General features: G+C 44.0%; 1 protein-coding gene and 1 long non-coding RNA gene across 4 annotated transcripts in view; both read right to left on the bottom strand.

The window, feature by feature from the left end:
• The window catches only part of LOC117804103 (beta-chimaerin), a 228,363-nt gene that overhangs the window by 95,834 nt on the left and 106,982 nt on the right, over positions 1 to 25,547 (bottom strand). Inside the window, exon 1 of one of the 3 annotated variants that reach the window (XM_034669706.1) lies at positions 2,627 to 3,289. The exons of the other annotated variants lie outside the window; for them this stretch is intronic. Coding sequence (XP_034525597.1) covers positions 2,627 to 2,645 — 19 coding nt within the window. The 5' untranslated portion in view covers positions 2,646 to 3,289. Of the gene's footprint in view, positions 1 to 2,626; positions 3,290 to 25,547 lie in introns of those variants that run through there. 3 annotated transcript variants of the gene reach the window in all.
• LOC117804104 lies at positions 7,737 to 24,329 on the bottom strand. Its single transcript, XR_004628300.1, has 3 exons — positions 21,992 to 24,329; positions 18,909 to 19,050; positions 7,737 to 18,613 (listed from the first exon to the last, which is right to left on the bottom strand). It is a non-coding gene; the product is annotated as an uncharacterized LOC117804104 (long non-coding RNA).

Below are 25,547 nucleotides of genomic sequence, written 5' to 3'. Positions count from 1 at the left end.
AGTTTTCTAGATATGTCTCCTGAGACAAGGGAAATAAAAGCAAAAATAAATTATTGGGACTATATCAAAATAAAAAGTTTCAGCAGAATGAAGGAAGCAATCGACCAAACCAAAAGGCAACCTACAGAATAGGAGAAGGTATTTGCAAATGGCATATTTGATAAAGGGTTTAGTATCCAAAATATACAAAGAACTTAACACTCAAAAACAAATAATCCAATTAAACATAGGCAGAAGATATGAACAGACATTTCTTTAAAGAAGACATACAGACAACCAACAGACAGATGAAAAGATGGTCAACATCACTCATCATCAGGGAAATGGAAATAAAAAATTACAATGAGACATCACCTCACACCTGTCAGAATGGCTAAAATCAAAACCACGAGAACCAACAAATGTTAGCAAAAATGTGGGGAAAAGAGAACCCTCTTGCACTGTTGATAGGAATGCAAATTGGTGCAGCCATTGTGTAAAACAGTATGGAGTTTCCTCAAAAAATTGAAACTAGAACTACCCTACAATCCAAGAATTGCACTACTTGGTATTTACCCTAAAAATACAAAATTCAAAGGGACACATGCACCCCTATTTTATTAAAGCATTATTTATAATAGCCAAACTATGGAAGCAGCTCAAGGGTCCATCAATAGATGGATGGATAAAGAAGAAGTGATATATATATATATATCTATAGATGCCGATATCTCCAATGGAATATTATTCAGGCATAAAAAAGAATGAAATCATCACAGCATGATTTATTAGGGGAAAAAAACTGAAATCAACCTAAATGTCTAACAACAGGTGACTGGTTAAAAAAATAAGTTTTATCAGTGCAAATGAGCTATGCATAACCATTAAACATGATGTCAAATGCTTAAGATACAGAAATGCACTCACAGTGGATTTTGAAATAAAATTAATATAAATGGTCTGACCATATTTTTGTAAGAAGAAAATATATATTTATATGTATATATGTATATAGAAAAAAATTAGAAGCATAAACATCAAAAGATTTATGTGACTATTTCTAAACACAGGATTTTCAGGGAAGCTGTCCCTTTGGCTCATCTCATCAGTATTAATTCTAATTTTTCTACTACTGTTCTAATTTTTCTATAGCACTTTTCTAATTCTTCATAAGCATCCTATTATTAATCATGAAATTGGACATGGATCAGTAAAAGTTACTAAACATTGTTCACGGTGGCACTCAAGTCTCATAAGCCTGGCCAAATGCATCCCTATGGCTCCTGACTTTGCTTGGTTTCTAGACGTGTGGTTATGTTAGTCTTTAAGCCCTAATGTGGTCCAGAGATGGCCTTCTTCCATAGATCTCTGACAATCTGCTCACAGTCAGACCCAGTACATTCTTCAGGTATCAAGGGCAAGGAAATGGGGAACAGCCTCAGATTCTAATACCCACAGAACCACAAAGAATGAGGCTTTAACTATAAGCTTCAAGTAAGATATGTCATAATGTTGGTTTCCTTTGCATGAAAGCAATAGGAATTGTCTAGCAACAAAGTGCAGCCAGGACATTTATGGGGGTTAGAAGGTGGGGGCACAGAGGGGAGATAAGAAAAGCCCCAGAAAGTGAACATATTTGGTGGGATGGGCCTTGTGCTATAAAACAGCACAGCACAGTTAGGGAAATTCCAGGTAATTTCAAGAATAAAGGCCTAAGCAATTTCCAAAGATTCCTTTAAATTAAAAATGAAGTCCCCAAAGAACTAAGCTCTAATACCTTGAATTCAAACAAACTGCTTTAAAAGCAACACTGAAACATCAAACAGAAAGTAGATTAAGTGCATGCTCCATCTGTAAGAGCTTGCTTACCACAAACTCAATTAGTTGTTCCAAAATGAGATCCCAGTTTGTTTGGATTTACTGATACGCTTATCCTGATAAATGAGAATGACAGATCTAAGAGGAGAAAGCTTCTGTTTCTTGGTCAGATTCAAAACCACAGCTCCAGGTCAATGCATAAACAGGTAGCTAGGCTTTGCAAAACAAAACAGGGCGTATCTATAGGCGGGGTCAACCCCAGTATCGATTTTTATCTTTTATGCCATCTATTTGAATATAGAAAACACTAGGGTATATTTGTTTGGAAATGGGTCCCAACTCCCACCATGCCCCTGCCCAGAGATAATGTTTATTCCAAATAAGTATGTTCTCTTTGTTCAGTTCTACAGTTTGCTTGTATCCGATTTTGGCCTATTTTTCAGCTCTGAGCAGAGGGCAGAAGCATGTGTGCCTTGCTCTCCCGTTAGTGCACTCATGCCTACCCTCCGTCATGCTGGCCTTTGTGAGGCTGCCAGCATCCCCCTCTCGGAGACATCTGTTGCCTTGCTTCAAGCAAGGCGCTTCCTAAGCACGTGACTGGGCCGTGCAGAATCAGAGAGTGCCACCTCCAACAAGAGGCGTCTGTCCACCTCGCCTCTCCCCTGTCATTTCCTCCTCCAGCCTCGGCCTCAACAAGTGGCAGAGCCTCACACAAGCTGTCGGGGACAGATGCTATGTGAAAAGAGGAAATTGGACTCAAAGATGCTACAGCTTTTTTAATTAAGTCCAACCTAAAAGCCAAATAGTGAGGCATGAAATGAATACTTACTTGCAAATAAGCACCACATTTCAAAAACAAATGCACTGGTTCGGGTTAGCAGGCAACTTCTTAGCTTTCTCAAGTGTCACATTGTTCCTCATTCGGTGCATTGGATATTTTCACGTCTGCAGTGGACAATTTGCTTTGCATTGGTACATGGGTATCCTGAGTTTTCTTTTGTCACTTCCTTCCTCCGCCGTCCCTGGGCTAGTTGAGTTGGCAGGACCAAGTGTGTCCACGCATACCCAAATGTTCCCTCACATCTATTCATCACTCGCCTCCTCGCTCCCTCGCTCCGCAAACACCCACCGGTGCCCCCCACGCGTCAGACCTGGCTTCATGTTCTATGAAAAAGGAAGAATAACATTCTGGCTTTCCTCTTCCCAGCTCCCTGAGATAATTCTAGTCATTTGCTTTGTCTCCATTTTCTCTAGTTTACTATTTGTTTCCTATTCTGGTTCCTTATTGTTTCTCTCTGCGAACTGCCTGCTACTTGAAGCGGACTAGAGGACCAGGGCCTTTGCTACAATTCTCACCTTATATTGCCAAGACCCTTGTTGATTATTAAGGATGGTGAGGACTCAGGGAGAACACGGGGAGTTTTAGAGAGAAGAAAGTAGGAAAAAGAAAAAAAAAGAAAAAAGAAAAGCCTTCAGACACAGAAGGAAAATAGAGAAGACAAACCTTACGACATACCCTAGAAATTCTAAGGTAATCACAAAAGTACAGAGAAGCCTCATTAAGATTTATTATTTTTCTAATTTCCTTTCCATCATTTCAACCACAGAGAATGAAATATAGTATTTAAGGTGCTTAAGAAAGTCATATATTGCAAAGTCAGTCAGTGGGGGATTGGGGGGAAGGGGACCTCAGGCATCATCTTGCCCTTTACAGACCAGGAAACCAGGAAGAAGGGCTTGTCTAAGACCACACGGTAAGGTACTAGCTGAGGCCAAGCTGGAGCCCCAGGTTTTCTGATCTTCTCCCCTTCCTATATTCGAAGCCCCAGCCAAATACCCTCTTCCCCAATTCAGTGTTTTCTAGTATACCTTTTTAGAACATTGCATGAGTTTTGGGATAAAGTAGATAAAACATATGCTTGCTCAGGAAATCTAATTATAATGTTTGGAGTTTTCCTAGAAAATCATGACCTGAAGTATTTTTTAAAGAATTTCTGTAAAGGGGGCTCCTGGATGGTTTAGTCTGTTGAGCCTCTGACTCCTGATTTTGGCTCTAGTAGTGATCTCACAGTCCTGGGATCTAGCCCCACATGGGGCTCCCCGCTCAGCATCCAGTCTGCTTGTCTCTCTCTCCCTCTGCTCCACCCCCTACTCTCTCTCTCATAAATAAATAAATATTAAAAAAAAAAAAAAAGAATTCCTGAAAAGTAAATTCCAAACAAACACAACTGAGAAGATGGGAAGGAACAGGAACTGACTTGTTCCAAGATCACACTCACCATTTGGATAACTGTCAGAAAAGGAGTATCTGACTTTGGATTATTTTTATCTTAGTTTTATCAAGGAAGACAGAACGTAATAGCGAGTAAGAATATGATTTCACTGGATCTCTTAGTTAGAACCCTTTGGCTTAAGTGACAGAAAAGGTAGCCTAAGTTGGCAAATGCAAAACAAAGAATATATTGTTCTAAGAACTGAAACATTCAGAGGCAGGTCTCATTTCAGGCATGGCTTGGCGCAGAATTCAGATGGTGACTAACACTTGTGTGGTCCATGCTGGGTACTGCTCTCAGTGTTTCACAGGACTCGCCTCATCTCACAACAACTCTGTGAGTAGCTATTACAATGATTCCCACTTGATAGATGAAGAAACTGAGGCACAGAGACTAACTTGTCCTGTCCTGAGTGACCCCATTAGTAAATGGCAGAGCAATTCAAACCCAAGCAATCTTGCTCCATAGTCTAGGTCTCCAGCACAGCCTCTTCATATCACCTGAGTCCAGTTTTGCTCTATCTTTCATCTCTGCTGCCTGTGTGGTTCCATTCTTTTTGGATTCTCCTCTCCTAGAAGCAAGATAGCTTGAAACAACTTGAGCCTCAAAACATGACAGTTCCAAGGTCCAGCCAAAAAGACCAAGGGTTTCTTTTTCCTATATCCCGGCAAAAGTCTTCCTGCATCTCACTGGCTTGAGTCAAACATGAGAGAATGCTAACGTTCTGACTGGCCGATCCTGGGTCCCCTACCCCCATCGAGCAGAAGGTGGAGACAACTCCACCAAAAACACATGGACAGAAAGTGGAGGCTCCCCCAAACAGCCCCAGAGAAACAGAAATATCCAATAGGAGTTCTTGGTCTTTAGGAATTATGGGAATTCCATAAGACCCGTGGCAACCTTCATTTTTTACGAAGGAGAAAGGTGTTTTTTCAATCAACCAAGATAGGACAATCATGGTATATTTATAATCAGGGACTACCTCTACCAGGCCCATTCACACCCGCTTCAGGATTCTTCAATGAATCCATGGAATCAGAGAATCTTCTCTTTAGGGTGGATATGGGAGCTCGTCCATCCCAAGATCTCACATGGAGCACATGGAGCACAGGCTGTCCCCAGTGCTGCCTAGGACCATACCCTCTGTTTTATAAGGCAGGTCTGTTTCTCACCTTTCAAGTAAGGCAGGGCTGGTGGAGAAAGGGCAAAAGGACAGAAGAAAGAAAGAAAGAAAGAAAGAAAGAAAGAAAGAAAGAAAGAAAGAAAGAAAGAAAAAAGAAAGAAAGAGAAAGAGAGAGAGAAAGAAAGAAAGAAAGAAAGAAAGAAAGAAAGAAAGAAAGAAAGAAAGAAAGGTGATACTACAGAAGACACCTGCCTTTACCTTTGCCCCGTGGAAACCGCAGGACCATACTCAGCCCTGTCTCCTCCTTTCCCTCACCACCCCTTCCCCACACTTGCAGCCCTTGCCTATACCTGCGCATCTCTCCACGTGTCCTGATTGTCACACCAGAGCCCCTCGTCTACTTCTCATTATAAAACACTTAGGATCTGCTGCTCCTCTGAAGCCTCAATTCTTAGGCACCCCACGGTCCACTATCCTTCCCAAAATCATCTTTATCTTTTCCCTGGGAGTCAGAGTGGAAACAAAGGCGACAGAGATTGGGGTTGTGGGAGGAAATGCTGTTTATCTATGGGGGACCAAACCACAATCAATACATGTGATGTCCAACCTGAACCGATGCTACTAAGCGTTTGTGAACACTTTCTAGGAGCTATCATGACCTCCTAGCTGGGAGGCCAGGGAACAAGACTCCACACCCTGTCCCTGTCCCTGTCCCTGGACTCCAGGAAATATTTTTCATTGTGTTTCTGAGGGCACCTTTATGGGTTGGATGACTGCCAGGAGATGATACAATTAGTTGGATTTGCGACTATGTGAAGGACCCGAGCGCTGGAAGTGGGCCATCAAAATGGTGCCAGAGGACTCTGACTTCAGCCCAGTCCAGGTCCAGAATTCTGTCAATAACCCTATGAGGAAATTTATGGCACACTGATCAAATAATTAAGAGTTGAGGGGATGCTGGAAAGAAGAGCAATAGTGTTGGATGACATAATCAGGATTGAGGAAGATATGTACCAGATTCCTGATGAGACAGAGTAGTGATGACTGTTAAGCCTATGTCTGGGTTAAAATAAACATGCACAAGTTCATGACTGTGAAGACACACCTCAGCAGGTTTGTGTGTGAAAAAGGAAGTTTTGGTGGACTCTGCTTGGGTTATGAGTCAACATCGCACAGTGGTTACCAAAAAATCTAATGTGGTCTAATGCTGTCTGGTGGAAACAGAACATTTGGACTGTGGCTTGTGTTAGGCATGCTGTATTTTATGTGAAGCAGACCACACCAGGCTTAACCCTGCCGTACTCTAAGAGAAAAACAGGGGCAACCTGAAATTCAGCAGGAGGGGAGTGACTGTTACGGGACTAGAAACTCCTGTGAAAGCATGAGGATGTTATGCCTGGAAAACAGAAGGCTTACGTGAAACATGAAAACTATCTTGAAGGATATGATAAGCTGTCTTGGGAAAGAAGGGATCCATTTGATCTCTGTATCACCAATGGCCAGACCTGGACCAAAAGTGGGAACGACAGGTATCCTAGAGGACCTGTGGCACCCAGACTGGCTGATCTCAAAGGTTCCTGTTCAGTCCTGAAGTTCCAGGCAGTAATGATTTTGAGATATGAGTTCTAAAAGGCACACTGGAGTAGTGGGGACGTATGTGCACTCCACAGCCTAGAATCCTGAAGTTCAAATTTTAGTGTCCTGGTTTCCTATTGCTGCACAAGAAATCAACACAGACTTAGTGGCTTAAAACAACAGGTATCTACTACAGTGCTCACAGTTTCTACAGGACAGAAGTGCAGGCAGGGCCTAACTGGGTCTTCTACTCAGAGGCTCTCAAGGCTGAAATCAAGATGTCAGCTAGAGCATTCATCTTTCTTGAGCGCAGCGTCCTCCTCCAAACTGGCAAAACTCATTCCCTTGAGGCTGACGACTGAGGTCCTCATTTCCTTGGGAGTCGTTGGCCAGGGACCACTCTCAGCTCCTAAGGCCATTCTGATTGATTCTTGCCATGTGATCTCCTCCATAGACTTTCAAAACATGGCTGTTGTTTTCTTCAAGTTCAGCAGAAGAATCACTTGCTTTGATTCTCTTCCTTCAGGAAAGGCCTGGACCCTCTTACAACGGGCTTGCCTGATTAGGTCAGGCCCACCCTGGGACCCTCTTGATTCATTCAAAATCAACTAATGAAGGACCATACTTAATATCTTCAAAATCATGTTCTCCTTGCCATATAGTCAGGGGAGTTAAAACCTGCCATCTTTATCAGTCCTGTCCACACTAACAGGGAAATTTAGGGGGTCATCCTAGAATCCTGCCAATCACAAATTGCTTTTCTGCTCATAGATTCAGATCTCGGGCAAGTTGTTTGGCCTTTTCTGTAACTTAGTTACTTCAACCATCAAGTGGGAATGAGGACTCCTCAAGACGTTGCTAGGAGGCTTAAAGGAGTTAGTCCACAAAGCACTTAGAACATAACCTGGCCAGGAATATGCGGGATCCTTAGGNCTGTTTGGCCTCTCTGTAACTTAGTTACTTCAACCATCAAGTGGGAATGAGGACTCCTCAAGACGTTGCTAGGAGGCTTAAAGGAGTTAGTCCACAAAGCACTTAGAACATAACCTGGCCAGGAATATGCGGGATCCTTAGGAATGACTGAATCCACGGGCAGTCAGATGTCCTATGGACACTGTGTGCAGGCAGGGGCTGTTTCGTGGAGAGCTGGCTTCTGTGTTCTGTTCTCTTTGCTGCCACTCTCACCATTTGGCTGTAATCTCCTCTGCCACTTCGGGTGTCTCCACCACCTGCTGCTATCTTTCCTTTTCTCCGTGCTTCCCCACTCCACCCTCTCAATCTTTTTCTTCTTTCTCTGTTGCTTCTCTCATTATTCTCATTTTTTTTTTTACACTGGCAAGATCTGCTATTATTAGCCCTGCAAATAAGACTACGTTTTCAGATCAGCTCACATTCTGTCATGTGGTCTACACAACGTTGGCTCTTTTTGTTAGCATTCACTACGCCTAAGCCCTAAAAATTGGGTGTTTTTTGTTGTTGTTGCTTTGATTTGATATTGTTTCAGATTCCTGAAGTTATTAAATTTTGACTTATTTTCCCTTTAGGTTAAAAATTCTCCTTTACGAAGCAGACAAATCAGAATATAATGTTTCACCTTTCAAAACAATTCAGCATCAGAACTTCCTACTCATAGAAAAATCCCCCAGTACAGTTAAAACATTATTCATTTGATAACAATTCATTTTCAAAAACAATTTTCAGGAACCCTTCTACTGCACAAAGTGAATCGCTCCTGCAATCTAGTTTGCCGATGAAAACTATCATGAGAGGCTAGCAAAGGGAGAAAGCAAAGCAATTTCAGTCTGTCAAAGTCAACGTAAACAGCCAACAGAGCTGTGGCTGTCTGCAGTCTTGCAAAATACAGTAAATTTCAGCCCCATGCCCTGCACATAGTAGGTACTCAGGAGAACTTTTCTGAGTTGAACTGAGATGTCTCCATAAGTGACAGCCACAAATCCATTTAATCAGTGTTCCTTCTTCTACCAGATTCCTAACTCCAACATGAAGAGTTTTCAAAACAAACAGAAGAACCGGTAGTAACGAATGTGGTTCGACGGCTTGTATGGACAAATGAGCTGACACACACTATCAGTTACATCTTCAGTGCTCGGCGAAAACCAGGTGAGGTCATAGCTCCCATTCCGACCAGTTCGATCATGCCACTGAGAGTCAACACGGCTGTCTCCACACTGCTTATGTAGGAGGCTGGGAGGCAGTCCAGAGTGTCCCCACCACTCCGGCCACCCCCAGCGCCCAGACAGCAGAAACTGGTGGCGCTTCTCTGTTAGGCAGCATCCCCGGGCAGAGCGCAGTTCGTGTGCCAGGAGCTGACACCAGGAAGAGGCACTGGCCCCAGGGCCATCTGTGGAACTCAGGGGAGATTAGGACACAGACACACCCCCTATGTAAAAACACTCCACTCATAAATATCTCTTAGAGGCTCTGGGTGGATAAGGCTCTGAAGGCTTGATCCTTAAGTGTAACTGTTACTGTTTTCCATGAAAACATCTGTTTCCAAATGTGTTGCTGTATGTCTGTCTTCTTTGCTAAGCTGCGAGGAATAAAGCATAGGAACCAGGTCTACTCCCAGTGCCCGGCAGATTGTCTTATACTCAGTTAATGAAGGAACAAATGAATGGAGCCTTACGTCCTAAATGTAGGAGTAATGGCAAGGTTCCCAGGGTATTCAAAACACACTGTAGCTCATCGAGTGGTACATCTTGTGCTCCAGATGTAACAGTTGCCTCACTCTAATCAACGCTGCCCCGATCCTAACTGATCCACCCGAGAGCCTCTCTGCTCTGCCGGTTCTTCCTCCACGTGCTTCCTTAAATCCTGCAGTTCCCTGGGTTTCTGCTTTAGACTTGTTCTCTTCCCTTCTCACACTCTGCTTGGGTTAACTACATCCCTTCTGTGGATGTAGTTACCACTTGTGTATCACTGTCACCTCCAACCCTCATCACCCAAAGGCAATGGGAAACCCCAACTGTATGTTCCCCAAACTCAACAGCCCCAACCTTAGCTCAGCACCTTCCCCACTCCTCTAAAGCACTACTGCTTCTCTATTTTTAATCACAAAAAACTCGTCCTCACTCGACCTCATTATCAATTCTGTCTCCTAAGAGGAATCATACTTCCTGATCCTTTCCATCCTAGCTTCCACATTCTTAGCTGAGGACCTCTTTATTTTTACAACAGCCTCCTGTGAGGGCCTCTGCTTCCCTCCGAGCCCCATACACTGATTTGGGACCTACACTGCTGCCAGAAGAACATTCTAAAACAGAGACCGGAGTGAATTACTCCTCCACTTACAAGTCTTCTATTAAAATACTAGCAGTCTTAATGTTCCCCCAATGAGGGGATTCTTGTCTCCCAATGTCAAACAACCCCAGAGAAAAGTTCTTCAAATAGGTACATGGGAGGCACCTAGTGAAATGGATGGCTCACCTTGGAACCCCAGAGAAAAGCCCTACAAAGGCAACACCACCCATGCATACAGCTTCCTAGTGCCTCAATCAGAAATACTCAGATAGCCCAGAATCATCGATGAGATGTGATGACACCCTGCAATGTGAGTGAGAGACCCAGAAAAATATACAAAAGACACAGAAATAACGTATGAAATGAGAAATCTGGGGAATGATTTCATTAATTCACTCAACAAACATTTGAGGACTTTTACTGCAGGTTTACATCATGTTGGGCTTTATATTGTTACTTAAATTGGATAGAATTAAATTAAATTAGTGGAAAACAACTGAAGTAAGTCACACACACAAGCACAGAGGCTTTTTGGCTCCTGTCACCCAGTAAAGCTTGAACTCTCAGACTGGCCTATGCATCCCTTTGCCGCTTTCCAGACTCAACTCCTACACTATTCTAAGAACCACACACTCTTGTCACACAACCACACCCCATTGCTGCCTAGGACATGTGGTCCCTCTGCCCATATTGCCTTTCCTCCTGTTTCCCAGGTGGAGAACCTCATTTAACCAACTCACCTCTCACCCCCAGGGAGAAGCTTTCCCTGAAACCTCAGACTTCCAACATTCACTCCCACAGAGCTGTGTGCACGCTTCTATTGCAGTACTTCTGACATGGTTTGTAGTTTTTCTTTTACATTATGGTCTCTCTCTAGTTAGTACCCGAGCCTTATCCTGTACCCTGACACATGGAACAAATTAGGGTCTCAATAAAAGTTTGTTGAACAAATGCTTTCTGATGTCTTAACAATTAACTTGTAGACACTTTGTGTACGTGAACCGTTAATATCTTAGGTGTCTTCTCTATTAATTGCTTTCTTTTAGTCTGGCATGTTTGTGGTGTCTGTGCACCCCATTACCAAGGACAGTTAACAAATGAGGGAAGATAAGGAAGGCATGCTTTGGTTTTGACATTTTTATGAGGCTGGGGCATAATTTCAATCACCACAACCAATTCACCAGCTTTATTTTCCTGCTGCCCTTTTGACTTTGTAAATAATTACGACCCACGATTTCAAGAATACTACATTAATATTCCATAAAAACAGTTAATTGATAGACCGAATTCTTCAGGCGAAAATGATGCTATTACTCAAGCTACAGGCACAAGGCAGACATGGAAGGTCAGCTGGAAAGGGAAAGAAGGGGGCTCTGGATGAGGAGAGGTGGGGGCCAGACCTCTCCAGGGGCTGCTCTGGATGGAGCCAAGGCAAGGGACAGCCAGCAAGGGGAGGTGTGCTCGTACAGGGGCAGTTCTCCTATCAAACAGGTGGCAGCCTCACAGATCCGGCTAATCTTCCTAATTACCGAGGACCTGGCCTCCAGCCAAGAGCAAGGGGGGCACTTTTGACTCCTCGTGGGGAAGGGATAGCAAGCCAGTAAGGACCCCCGCCAAACAGGTGACGGTTCATGGCAGAATTTCAGACGGGGGGGTAGGGGTGGTGTGGAGGGGAGTTAAGGTCCTCCACAAAAAAGAGGCCATTGTCAAAGCTCAGTCATAGAGATCAGGCCAACACCACCAAGACTGCAGGAAGGCAGTGGACTAGAGGGAATGGGGGTGCCTGGGGGGGGCTCTCCCAAGACACCACAGACACCAGATCCTTGGAAGCAACATGAATTCTAATCTCACTGGTGATGGGTAGAATCTACCAACAGGCAGCCTGATTCGATCAGTCGTTGGCAAACCAGGGCTCACAGGCCCATTTTGGCCAGCCACCTGTTTTTGTAAATAAAGTTTTACTGGAATGCAGCCATGCCCACTGCTGCTATTGCTCTATGAAGGCAGAGATGAGTAGTTGTGACAGAGACCATATGGCCCTGCAAGGCCTAAAATATGTACTATCTGGCCCCTGACGGAAAAAGTTTGCCAACCTTTGGTCCAGAAAATGCCCAGGCTGCCTCTCAGACCAACTGAAATCAGAATCTCTCGTGACAAAGCTGAGGCAGGAGTACTTTTTAAAGCTTCCCAGGTTAGGTCAATGAGCAGCCAAGTTGCAAACCCCTAGTCCAGCCTGATGCTGCGACTCTGAGAAGCATCCGAACACGTCACAGAATCAGATTCCAGCTCAGCTGAATAAGTCACAGGGAAGGGCGGTGTAGGGCTTGAACTTTGGGGAAAGAAAGCCCTCCTGTGCATCCTCACTCTGCCACTCACCAGCTATCTGACCTACCTAACGCAACCCTAACACCTCAGTTTCTCCATCCATAAAATGGGCACAGTAACAGCACCATCTCATAGGCTGCTGGGAGGACTGCAGGGATGAGTGCCAGCAGAGCTCTCAGCGGCGTGGCGTATGACTGCACGTGATAAAAGGCAGCCAGCACAGGGGGTGGGCAAGACTTGCGCTGAGAGGCTCACTCCATCCTGGCTTACAGCAGCCAGAAGAAAAAGAGGGCTGCCACGTGGGGTGCCCAAAGAAGACATGTTCCTGTCAGAAGCTAAGCCCCATCTTGAAGACATTGCCAGGAGAAGATCCTGCGCAAATGCAAGGACCAAACTGCCAGCCTGTGTGGGCAGGTGCGCAGTCCGGGGGAGCTTGAGAGACACCCCATGGCTAAATTCTGTACACATTCGCCCCTGCTCCTGGGGCTCCCCATTTTCGGCCCTGGCTCACATTATGGGCAGTAGCAGTTTGTCTCCTTTCAAGGCTCTGGTAGTGCCCAGGGAATGCTTGTTAGGGACCAAACCCCAAATCCTGCTGCCTGGATCACACTGGGGCTGCGGCACATTTGTGGGTCCCTGATCCCTGCCCTGTGGACGACTGCCTCCTGCCCACCTTTGCACAGCCTCCATGCCAGTTTGGGTTCGATATCAGCCTGCCTCCATCTGCAAAACTCTTACCCAGGTAACACAAGGAGGGCTCTGGTCTCCTACACACAGAGGGCTTCTCCTCTGGGCACACAATCTGGCCCCTAGCGGTACTCTAACAGTATCTGTGCCCCAAGCTTTCAATTAACAAGTAAAGGGCACGCATGTTCCAAAATTCTCAGGGCTCCTTGCTCAGCTAATGACCTGCATCAGGCAGACAGCGTGGTCCCTTCATTTCACAAACAGGCCTAGGTCTTGTTCAGTTAGTAACCTCTCCCATCTGGTGTAAAGATGGGCGACCCCTCAAATGTATAACCAGAGCTCTTAGGAACGTGACAGGGTTTGATGACTGTCCAGATCATGAAAGGGTAAACCATGACCTTTATCCCTTAACCCCGGGGCATGACTCTGTTTGCCTAGGACATCTCTTCCTGCATATTGGTTTAAGGCCTGAGCTAGAGCAAGATCAAGCCGAGTGTTCAGTTCCAGAAAAGCCTGGCCAGTACCATCCTGAATTTAATACATGTGTAAGGAAAGCAGGCTTAGAACCATACCAGTCCCCTACCCATGGGGCCCTGTACCTAAAATTGGCATCACCTTTGAGGACCTAAACTAGGTGGGAGTCGAGCCATGGTTAAGGGACAGTCCCTCAACACTACTGGAAAATTCAGGAACTAGCCAGTGTAACACTGAGGTTAATGGCTTTCATTTACTGGGTGCTTCTAAAGTATCAAGGGATTTACTTACATGCAATTTTGTGATTTAATCTTTGCAACCACTTGGAGAATGGAGTACTTGCACAGCCACAGAGCTTTTAAATGGCAGAACTGAGATTTAAATTCAGGGCTCTCTAACTCTAAAGCTCCCACTCTATATTCCTAAGTTCTACAGCCTCCCCAGAAAGAGCTAGCTATGCCTCTGCTCTGGCATCATCTTGTTCCACCAAATAGTGTTGGACTGAGACCGGGAAATGATATCCATGCCCCTAGGAGAGCCTCCATTCAACTTGAATAAAAGTGCATCTCTTTACCTGTGAAGGTCGTACCTCGTGCCTGGGCCTCAGCCCTGGATTAGACTCTGCATGCCTTTTTTTTTTTTTTTAAATAGGATCTCAGGTTCTCCTCAGAGCTCTTTGAGTCTTGCACCTGATCTCCCCCAACTCAAGAATCTATTCTTGGCTCGATCCCTGGGTTACGTTTGGGCAACAATTTCCGCCTCTAAGAAGCAGGCACCTTCTCTTCATAAATACTGATGATAGACAAATCGTCTTACCTTTTACCTTATCTAAAGAGGACAAAAGGTCTACTAATTCTTTCACTTGCAGAGCACAACGTTGGGGCCTACTGAGAGCAAACGAGGCTGCAATCCCTGTTCACCTCCTTCTGGACCTCCAGCTCTGCTACTATACTGGGTAAGGGGAACTACACTGACTGGGGAACCAGCCTGCCTGGGTTCAGTCCTGGCAGGGCTATGTGCTACCCTAGGGGCCCTGGGGGAACCATCAGGTTCGCTTTACTCATTTGCAAACTGGGAATAACTGCAGCGCCTCCTTCAAGAAGCTGCAGTGAGAAGACAGACAATCTATTACATGTAAAATACTTAGCTCAGTGCTGGCCTAGGGTAAACACTGCACAAATAGTCACTGTTATTACTGGTTGAGAGTATATTGCTGTTTCTTCACTGGCTGGTATCATATATTCACTTAATCAAAATTAACTGTCCTATTTTCAAAACAGCACAGAAAATCATGTGTTAGTGCTCAAGGACTGGAATCTTACACATGGGAAAATACCCAGGTAACAAAAAATTGACTTGTTCTGTCAACAAGCATATTTTAATGGCACCTGACATTTTTTTCTAAGCCATATATTCTCTAACTCATCCCCATACTAACCTGGAAAATCTACTTTGCAGGTGAGAAAACTGAGTTTCAGAGATGTCAAATAATAATAATAATAATAATAATAATAAAAACGGTAACTAGCATTTATTTTGTGCTTCTTGTGTATTATACAGTGCTTTAAGGAACTTCTACATATACTGCCTTCCAATTTTCAAAACAACCCTATGAGATAGATGTTACTGTTACATCCATTCTCTAACTATGGAAACGGAGACCCAGAGAGGTTAAGAAATCACCTAAGGAGCAGGGCTTACAGAGAAAATGGGAAATGGAGAGTTCCACTTCCTTAGTGTGATGCCTGAGTTCCACAGCTAGGTTTGGTGGACGGCAAAGAAAGACAATACCCATGGGCCTTTGCTGTGGGGGCACTGGGCCTACCCTGCATCTGCCTCCCACATACACAAACCAGACACACATGCATGTGCATGTGCACATTCACACACACACACACACACACACACACACACACACCCTTTTCTCCACACAGGGGTGATTTCTAACTCTCTTTCTCACTAAAAAATTCTGTGATTGTAGCTGAATCTACCGAGACCATCCCCCTGCCAGTTCTGGAGAGGTCTGAGCACTGATGCATGTACACTAGTCCCTCCGCACCCACCAGGATTGTTCTAAGACCCTCCCGTGGATGCCGGAGACCCCAGAAGGTACCGAAATATATGCTATGTTTTTCCCATACATATAGACCTATGACAACGTTTGATTTATGATAACAATAGCTAATAATAACAGTGAACCATTATAACAATGTACTGTAATAAAACGTATGTGAATGTGGCCTCTCTCTCTCTCTCCAGCTATCATATTGTGCTGTACTCACCCTTCTTGTGATGACGTGAGATGCTAACTGGCTATGTGATGAGATGAAGTGAGGGGAATGACGTAGGCGCTGTGACATAGAGTTAGGTTCCTACTGACCTCTGATGATATGTCAGAGGTGAAGCATCTGCTTCTGGCCCGTGGTTGACCACAGGTCACTGAAACCTCCAAAAGCAAAACCACAGGTAAGGGGAGGACTACCATAGTCTTCTCAAGGGACAGAGAACGCCACTCAATCTTTACCTAGCCGCATTAAAAATGATGTTCCCGCTTTAGAACAACATAAAAATGTGATTTGTTTCATTTTTTTGGAGCCTTTCTGTGATCTGCACGTTGGCTGCAGACTGGCTGTACCCACCACCCTTCCCTAGCAGGGAGAGTCTTGGCCTGAGCAAAGCTAGACCACAATCCCTATAAATCATCACTTTCCATTCATGCTCATCTTGCTAGTGTCACAGCTCTGTCACTATCTTGATTAGCTCAGGAAAAAGGGAGTTAATATTAAGTGAGAGGAATCTGGGCTGCCCAGGAAGTACCAGAAAAGTCAGTAAACTGCCCAGTGATTGGTCACTTGGAAAGCAGATTTCAGCTGCCCTGGGGTCCTGGAAACACACAGCTCGGAGGGGCCGTGGAGCAGGTGTTCCTGTCTTATAAAGCTTTCCATGATCGTAGAGAGGAAAAACATATGTGCTGCCCAGGCCAAGTGGCGCTCATACAATTTGAGATTCACATTTTGAAAAGCACAGAGAGGATACTGTCTCATGATCTGGATTATCTTGTTTGCCAGTCAATGAGCAAGAACTTGTCCAGACTGTCCAACAGGACAGTCAACGTCAATCTTATTCTCGCTTGCCTCTGTGATGCTTTGTGGAATGTTCACATGCACTGTTCAAAGGGCAAAAGATTTAAAAAGAATTATCCGCTTGGCTTGCCATTACCCACTTTCTGCTAATGCAGAGATGTCATTGTAAAAGATGGCCACATGTTAGACACAGAGAGAGGCACGTTTCTGGGAGTTTACACCTGGGAAAGCAGTTCTTAAAGGATGGTCTGGGGAACCCTGGGAGTCCCTAAAACTTACCCCCTGGGGTCTGAAAGGTCAAAACTCTTTTCCTAAAAACACTATGACATTATTTGGTTTGTTCAATCTCATTCTTTCTTAAGTGTACAGTAGAGTTTCCCAGAAGATACAAGACACAGGATATGGCAACAGATCGAATCCATAGACAGAAAAGAGAATCCAACTGTCCCTCATGAAGCCAGATGCTAAAGCGATTTGTAGCAAACAATGACGCTATTCTCACTAATTATTTTTTGGAAACATAATTTTTTTAATAAAGATAAATTATGTTAACAAACAATTGGCACGTTGTTTGAAATAAACTGTAATTTATTTTTTCAATTTTGAAGTTTTAATTTCTAATATGGTAAATATTAATTGATGTAACTCACATAAAGTATTTGGGGCCATCAATCATTTTTTAAAAGAATAACAAAGTCCTGAACCTAAAAACTGTGAGAACCACTGACTTAGGAAGAACCTGGTTATTTTTCTGTTGGCGGAAGCATGCCTGCCTTCTCTAGCTTCCCAGCCAAGCATCCGTCTGCTTCAGACTCATGTCCTTCTTGGTTTGGAGTGCAGATTCTCTCCCTTGTAGCCGTATCACCTGCCTTACCCCAAATCCTTACTATTGAACTGCCTTTCTTCTGCCTGTGACATGGATCCACGAGGCTCACAGTTGTTCATTCTCCCTGGCAAGACAGAGAGAGTAGCTTTCCTCAGCCTCTCTGCTCTCAATCAGGCAGTGCCCAGATGTGTGTGAGAACTGCCATCTGTGCCTGGCCCATCAAATCAACAAATGCTATGACAGGGGCTGGAGAGAAAGTGATGATTCATAAGGATTGTGACAGAGACACATCTCTAGGTTGACCATGGGATGAAGGTGCACGTAGACCCAGGGGGTCAGAGATGAGCCCGAGCTTGGGCCACAGAGGGAGCCCCATGTCTATGATGGGGGACACAAAACACCAGCCCGTCACTGGGTGGGCAGGCAGAACCCCCCAGATCAAGTGTCCCTTTCCATGTGTGAAAAACACAATGGCAGAGCAAAGCTGCAAGCAGAGCCACTTTCTCTGTAGGTTCCAGGAGCCTCAGGACTCCCCCCACAAAAGAAGCTGGAGCACTGTCTCCATCTCTGTCCTGCAAATCAAAATAAAATATTCACTTCGATCTAATCCACCTGTAAACAATCACTGACAATCATTAGACACCTGGGTAAAGTGCTGGCGGGAAGAAGTGCAGAGATTAATAAGAAATGCTCCCTCCCTGAACTCCAGGAGCAGGAAAAAATCGTTAGTAGAGCTGCTTATTAGCAGCACAACGATCAGATTTGAGTTTAGCTCATGTCTCTTAGCTGGTCTGTTTTCTAGAGGGAGTAAAAGTGTGCAATGTGAGAAGGCAAAGCAGCCAAAGAAAGCGGAGAAAGAGAAGCCCTACGTAATGCACAAGAATGGTGATCAACATCTGAAATGCAAGAAATGACTCTGCCACAGAAGCCATTCTTTGTTTTTCTTTACCAATGTTATTTCTTCACCTCAAATTCAATGGTTGGCCTGGACAGAAAGAACCTTATTTCCTACCAAACTCGAAACTCCCACGTCTGACCTGGTTATGCTCAGCTTTCCAGGCAGGATTCACCTAGGAGGCCCTTCAGAGGCATCCAGCCAGCGGGACACCCAGCCCAGAGGGCATCTGAGGGCTGGAAAGGATCTCGGAACATACACGAATGGCAGAATGCTCCATCTTCAAAGGACGCTCTGGAATCACAAGGTTCTATGTTAAAGTGGGCTGCCTAAAGCTTACTATCTATTTAACATGGCCGGGAGAACACAACCAGGGGACTTTCACCAGACACACGTGACCACCAGTGGCTTGAACGTGGGTGCCTGCTGTCAGGGGCAGGCAGGGACCTGCCACAGCCGGATTTAACGCACTCAACATATGGGGATGAGGAAGGCGACACAAAGAGCGTCGTTGGTGAAGCATCTGTGAAGCCGTTTTACCCATCTCCCTCCCTTCTCGCTCCCCTGCCTCTCACCTCCCCCAACTCACCTGGACTGCAATCACTTCTGTTCAGCAAGGTTTTGAGATGCTGGGAATTGTTTTACCGTGAGCATCTTCTAAACTTTTATGAAGATTATCAAGATCATGTATTTCCAAGTCTTCTGCACTATGAACATCCAAAGCCTGTTAACTAATTAATTACATGATTTTCAGTTATGTGTACTAAAATATTAGAAAATCGCTATTCCTATCACACACGCAAAATGACATCTTTTTCTGTCAGTCATACATTCTCTTTCTTCCTTTCTCCCCTACTGTCTCCTTCTCTCTTTCCAGAGTCTCTCCCTCTCTCCCTCTCCCTCTGTCTCTCTCTCTGCTCTATAGACAAAATGTACTCCATACTTACCGGCCTATGGTGCACTCACACATTAAAGAATGATTCATCAACTGATCACATTTTAAGCCATTTGAAAACTGTCAAAATTGGAAATGAAGAATGTAGCTCCTTCATTTCGCAAGCAGCTTCAAGGCAAGTGGGACGGGCTTCTCTAGAAGACCGCGATGGATTCGGAGCCCGGTGCTTACGTGAACTGAAGCGATGAGTGCCAACCAGCAAGGTGATCGTGAGGATTAAATAAAAATAATGCCTGTAAAGCATGGGCCTCAATGCCTCACACATGCAAAGCGCTCGGCAAATGATTGCTATCATTATTGTCAGGAAGTATTTACGACAGGGGTCATAATTCAAAAGAGGAAGAGAATTAGAAAGACAGAGACCATACATAGCAGAGACTGTCTGTCTATCCAACTGTGCATTCTGTTTAAATTGGCTTGACAGTGGACAAAGCACACACTAACTCTTCTGACCCCAGAACAAGCCCATGAAGTAGGCAGAACAGGTGATTTCATCCCACTTGATAAACCAGGACAGGACACAGGGCCAGAAAGCTTTGAAGGTGGTTTTGGTGTAAAGTTTAACAGTCATTAAGTGGAGGGGACCAGAACAGGAGCCACATGGCTCAAGGCCCTGAAAGGGAACCGTGTTCTCCATTTGGCTAACACCCTCAGTCTTTCTAATTTATGGTCCTGCCTCATCTGAAGAACTGGTCTCTAAAGAATTTAAGATTAAAATGCCAAGGTCAATGCAATAAAAAGCTAACCCCTGATTATCCAACTGTGGCCCAGGGGAGTGAATCAAGGTGTTTCCTCCCACCTCCCAGGCAGAAATTACGTTTCCCTTCCCTTCCCAGAGCAGTGCACCCTGTGTTAGGGGCAGGGACCCTGTGCATGGTTGTAGGAGGAAAGTCATACAAGTGCAGGGACTTGACTCCCAGCAGCCCAGCTGCTCTGTTGCCTTCTGTGGCCGCAGCCCCAATTTAGCACAGAGGATTACAGGCTGGCAGCTGTCAATTATGCAAACCGGATTGACTCCCCATGGCATTCCACATCTGGAGAAGCCTTCCTTGGAAATCAGTACAGACTACAGACGCAACCGTGCATTCTCACTGCTATTATTATCTTCAAAACTACCTAGAGAATATTCTCTTCCAAATGCAAAGATTAAAAGAAGTTGAAAACTCCTGACATAGTTAGTAATCTTTATTTAAAAAAAAAAAAAGATCTGTAGCCAATGTGGGTACCCAGAAAGACACTATTTTTTAAATGGCATGAAATACAAAAGACATAAAAAGTACCACTGAAATGCTACTACACTATTAAATAATTTATACTTCCCCCCATGTTATCTAAAACAAATGACACTTTTGAGCCAATCGCATACATTAAATATAGACAATTTGTTTCCCCAACCTTAATTCCAGGATTTTAACTAAGCAAATAAAATAAGGAAGATAATTAAAATGACTTCTGTCCCATATCATGCATAGGAGAAATATGCAGGGTACAGGGAAGAAAAAGGTTTTAGCACAAAATATTCAGCCATCTCAGAGGAAAAGAACCTCCCACAGCACAATCAATAGCTCGGGTTGCCTCTCTGTTTGCCCGGCCTAACTGGGGACTTTGCTATAAAATCTGATTACTGTTATCAGCAGGAAGCTGATTTGGCTGTCTTGTTTCAAGGAGAGTCATCCAAATTACAGATCAGCCAAAACACGGGCTGGGTGATTCTGGCACATGTAGATGGAATACTCTGGAGCCTCTCCTTAGCCAATGGTATGGGGAAGATTCTGTGGCCCGACTCAAACTGTTCATACAGGTGACAAATACCAGATTCCCAGAACAGAGACCTGCCAAGTTATAGAAAACTAGAAACAAAATTCAAAAGGGTACCAGTGCCTGGTTCTGGGTGCTAGGATCCACACCCCTCAAGTTCCTCCCTGGAGAAAAGTAGTTTGCTTGTTACCTCCTTTAATAAACTGTTGAGAAATGTGTATTTATAGTGCCTAATGTGCAGAAGGTCCTGGGTTGTCCCGCAGAGATTCAGAGAAATGTATCCCAATGACATGCCTGCCATGGAGAAGTGCAGGGGAGGCCAGCAGGCATGTGGTGAGAAATGCAAAATGAGCACACAGTTCAAGTGCTCCTGCAGCCGAGAAGTAGGTGGGCCTTGAGACAGATAGGAAAGCATCAAGGCAAAGGAGGGATCTGACCCAACTTGAGTCCTTCCCTTCAGAGATGGGCAGAACTTCAAATAGAAAATGACTTTAGCCTCTCATCTTAAACAGAGAGAAGGGCCAATATAGTCAATTTGCTATTTTGCAAAAAATGCTCATGGGGCCCTGCCTGGGGTGAGGGCTATCACTGCTAGAAGAGGTAGAGAACCCCCCCACTCTGGAGGGGATTCTGGTTCTTGTTGTTGGCTGTGTGGTCAGTAGTTTGGATAGGAAGGGACGGGAGGAAAGGGACAGGAGGGCAGCACTCAGAGCAAGCCTGTCATTCACACTGAAAATGTGCCACAGTGGGAACACTCAGGAGTGAACCTGGACTCAAAATTCTGCTCCACTCTTTCTGGCTAGTTGACCCTGGGTAAATTATAGTCCTCAGTTCCCAAACCTCAATTCCCTGGGCTGTGAAATGGGGCAATGCCTGTCATGGCAGGGAGCAAAGTAACGCATCTATACCTTGGAACACAATACCCTGCAAACAAATAGTCAATAAAGGCTAAATCTCACCTCACTCTTCTCACATCATCTTGCCACACACTGGAATAATGACTCTGGGATCTCCGGTCATAGATTTTTCTGGAAAATGCATAATTCCACAACTCTTATCTTGTTGGTTCATCTGACAGGCAATATGGCCAAACTGAGATTTAGCAAATACATTCTTTCTATTAATAGGTGGTAATATTGCCTATTTAGTATCATTAGATCATCCATTCTTTCGACATTTTTGATGTGAGGGGTTGTAGGATAGAGAGGAGGAGGGAAAGGAGAACTTAGGAAAAAAAGGAACTATGTATTGAGTCTCCCCCTCTGGAGAGTGCTCAGTGAGAATGCCCTGCTGATGGCTCAGTTTCCTAGGAAACTGCTTAGAGACCTCACGCTGTAAGTGTATCAGCAGTTTGCTTGGTAGAAGACACACACATCTGGCAGTCATTTGGGCAATATGTCACACAGCCAATGGCATGCAGAGTATCTGAATTGGGTATGTTTGAGGTGAATCTTCACTCATGTGGCAGTCAAGCTTTTACCATTTACATCGGACTTTATGAGTTGCTTCAAAACTTAAGACTTTTCCTTCCGGTTATACTCATCCACCACGGCAAGGGCTGCCCTTTGTACTTAGTCTAGTTGGCATCCACAGTCTTTATTCCTCAGCTCTTGTTCACTGCCCAGGCTGCAGGATTCTCTTCCCTGCATGCTAGAGAGAGGCGCTGGGCTACTGCTCTCCTGGGCCCCGAGGGACTCCCCTCATCCCATTTCTCTCAAAAAGACTCCTGCCATCTCCATTAAAATCCTTTGGATTCAGGGAGTGACAAGGCAGGTAGATCTATCCCAATCAGGGAAGACTTTTATTTAATCATCTTGTCTTTGCTCTAAGAGTCCCAATTGCCCACCCACATCTCTTAAGCAGTTTACAAAGCTCTGTTAGTTCATTAACAGGCTGCCTAGCTCCACAGCCAAGATCCTTAAGGAGGCAGAAGTAATACTCAGAACAGACCAAGGTTTCAAGAGGTTTTACGTGTTTGGTCAGTGAGTTTGGTCAGTTTAGTCTAGAAGAGCAAATGAAAGTTGTGCTGTCTTCTTTGGCATCATATTACAAATGCGCCTGCGGCCTCCTCAGCCCCAGATGAAAATGGGGGGTTTCTTAAGCTTTGTGTTCACTCTTACCTCATGTTCCAGTCACTTCGTGGCTTCTTTTATTTTTTTTCTCTTTTGTCAAAATGGAATCTCAATTAGGTCCTGAGACACATTTTTGTAAGAGCAATATTATTCTGCAAATCCTTTCATGTTCTATTGACGAGGAGGCCATCCTTTATGAACTTTGTCTGGAACCATCAGTGGATGAAAAGAGGAACAACCGACTTCGGTCAGAAACCCTAAGACTCAAAAATGCGTGAACAAGATGGACACTAACGTGTTCTATGATGTATGACTGAGAGGAAATCGAGTGCCCAAAGAGTGCAGCTTCCCAGGGGAGGAGGGTAAGGACGTCAGGGGGGAGATAAGAGTGCCCAGAGGAAGCAGGAGGACTACCCAGTCAGGAGGCAATTCAGAGCCTTCAGAAAACTTGAAGCTCAGTAAATGGGTGAATGTTCTGTGGAGTCAGGGGAAGTTGAAGGAATAAGGGTTGCATTGTGCACTGTGCTGGCCAAATAGTCATGACATGTCAGGAGAAGGGTGGGGGATGCAAAACACTGGGGTGGGGGGTGGGTGCTGAGGTTCTCAGAGGAGAGTCTTTCATGATATGTTCTGTGACTCTTCAGCAATGTACAGTCAACACTCAGGAAATGTTTGCTGAATCAGAACCCCCCAAAACTCAAGGTGATGAGGACATAATAAGAGCTCTGGATTCTGTCCTAAGTGCTCCACATTCACACTTTTGTGCAACCATTTAACTCTGTGAGGTTGGTACCAACATGACAGGTGAGGAAACTGAGGATAACCTGCTGAGGTTCATGCTGATGACTGATAGTGGAGTCTGAATTAAAACCGAAGCATTCTGGCTGCAGTTTCTGTGAGTTCAACCACTGTACCACACGAACCATAAGGAAGACAGTCCTCTCAGTAATTTCTTGATCATTTTTTAAAATATACCCACCCCAGCTCCCCGACTGAAAGTATATTTAGGAATTATGCTGGTTCTTAAATTACAGCTTATCAAATATGTGAGTTTTCTTTCTTTCTTTCTTTCTTTCTTTCTTTCTTTCTTTCTTTCATTCATCTAGGAAATACACATGGGGGTGAGGTGGGGGGAATTATGGTCTGTTACCATGAACTGTATTAGGCAGAGATAGGGTTTTTTTCTTTCTGCCTGTTTGTGGAATTCTCTGTAACAGGTACTTTCCACCCTCATGGTTTCACTGTGACTGAGAGAAATAGANAAAAACTCAAGGTGATGAGGACATAATAAGAGCTCTGGGTTCTGTCCTAAGTGCCCCACATTCATACTTTTGTGCAACCATTTAACTCTGTGAGGTTGGTATCAACATGACAGGTGAGGAAACTGAGGATAACTTGCTGAGGTTCATGCTGATGACTGATAGTGGAGTCTGAATTAAAACCGAGGCATTCTGGCTGCAGTTTCTGTGAGTTCAACCACTGTACCACACGAACCATAAGGAATACAGACCTCTCAGTAATTTCTTGATCATTTTTTAAAATATACCCACCCCAGCTCCCTGACTGAAAGTATATTTAGGAATTATGCTGGTTCTTAAATTACAGCTTATCAAATATGCGAGTTTTCTTTCTTTCTTTCTTTCTTTCTTTCATCTAGGAAATACACATGGGGGTGAGGTGGGGGGAATTATGGTCTGGTTACCATGAACTGTATTAGGCAGAGGTAGGGTTTTTTTCTTTTTGCCTGTTTGTGGAATTCTCTGTAACAGGTACTTTCCACCCTCATGGTTTCACTGTGACTGAGAGAAATAGATTTGATATCATTTCTCAATGGATTGAATTTTTGCTGAGAAACAACAAACCTTCTTTTAAAAGGCCAATGACTTACTCCATCTAAATCCAGTTTTTTTCTTTCTTTCTTTCTTTCTTTCTTTCTTTCTTTCTTTCTTTCTTTTTCTTTTCTTTTCTTTTTCTTTTTCTTTTACTGTTAACAGTCAACTCTCTTGTCTATTTTCAAAATTTTTAAATTATTTTTTAAAANACTAAATCCAGTTTTTCTTTCTTTCTTTCTTTCTTTCTTTCTTTCTTTCTTTCTTTCTTTCTTTTTCTTTTCTTTTCTTTTCTTTTCTTTTTCTTTTACTGTTAACAGTCAACTCTCTTGTCTATTTTCAAAATTTTTAAATTATTTTTTAAAATTGTGGTTAAATATACATAGCACGAGTTGTACCATTTTAACCACTTTTAAGTGTACGGTTCACCGGCATCAAGCACATTCACACTTTTGTGCAACCATCGCCACCATCCATCTCCAAAACTCTTTTCATTTTGCAAAACTAAAAACTGTACCCATTAAAATCCACTTTCTTTTTAGTAACAAAGTTTCACTTTAATAGGTGAAAATGAAAGAAACAATTAAGCAAAGAAGAAAGGGGTTAGTCTACTG

This window comes from Ailuropoda melanoleuca, chromosome 1 (assembly GCF_002007445.2).
Source record: "Ailuropoda melanoleuca isolate Jingjing chromosome 1, ASM200744v2, whole genome shotgun sequence".
In the NCBI taxonomy this organism is placed as follows: domain Eukaryota; kingdom Metazoa; phylum Chordata; class Mammalia; order Carnivora; family Ursidae; genus Ailuropoda; species Ailuropoda melanoleuca.
The sequence above is the reverse complement of the archived record's forward strand: the minus strand, read 5'-3'. Positions and strand labels throughout refer to the sequence as shown.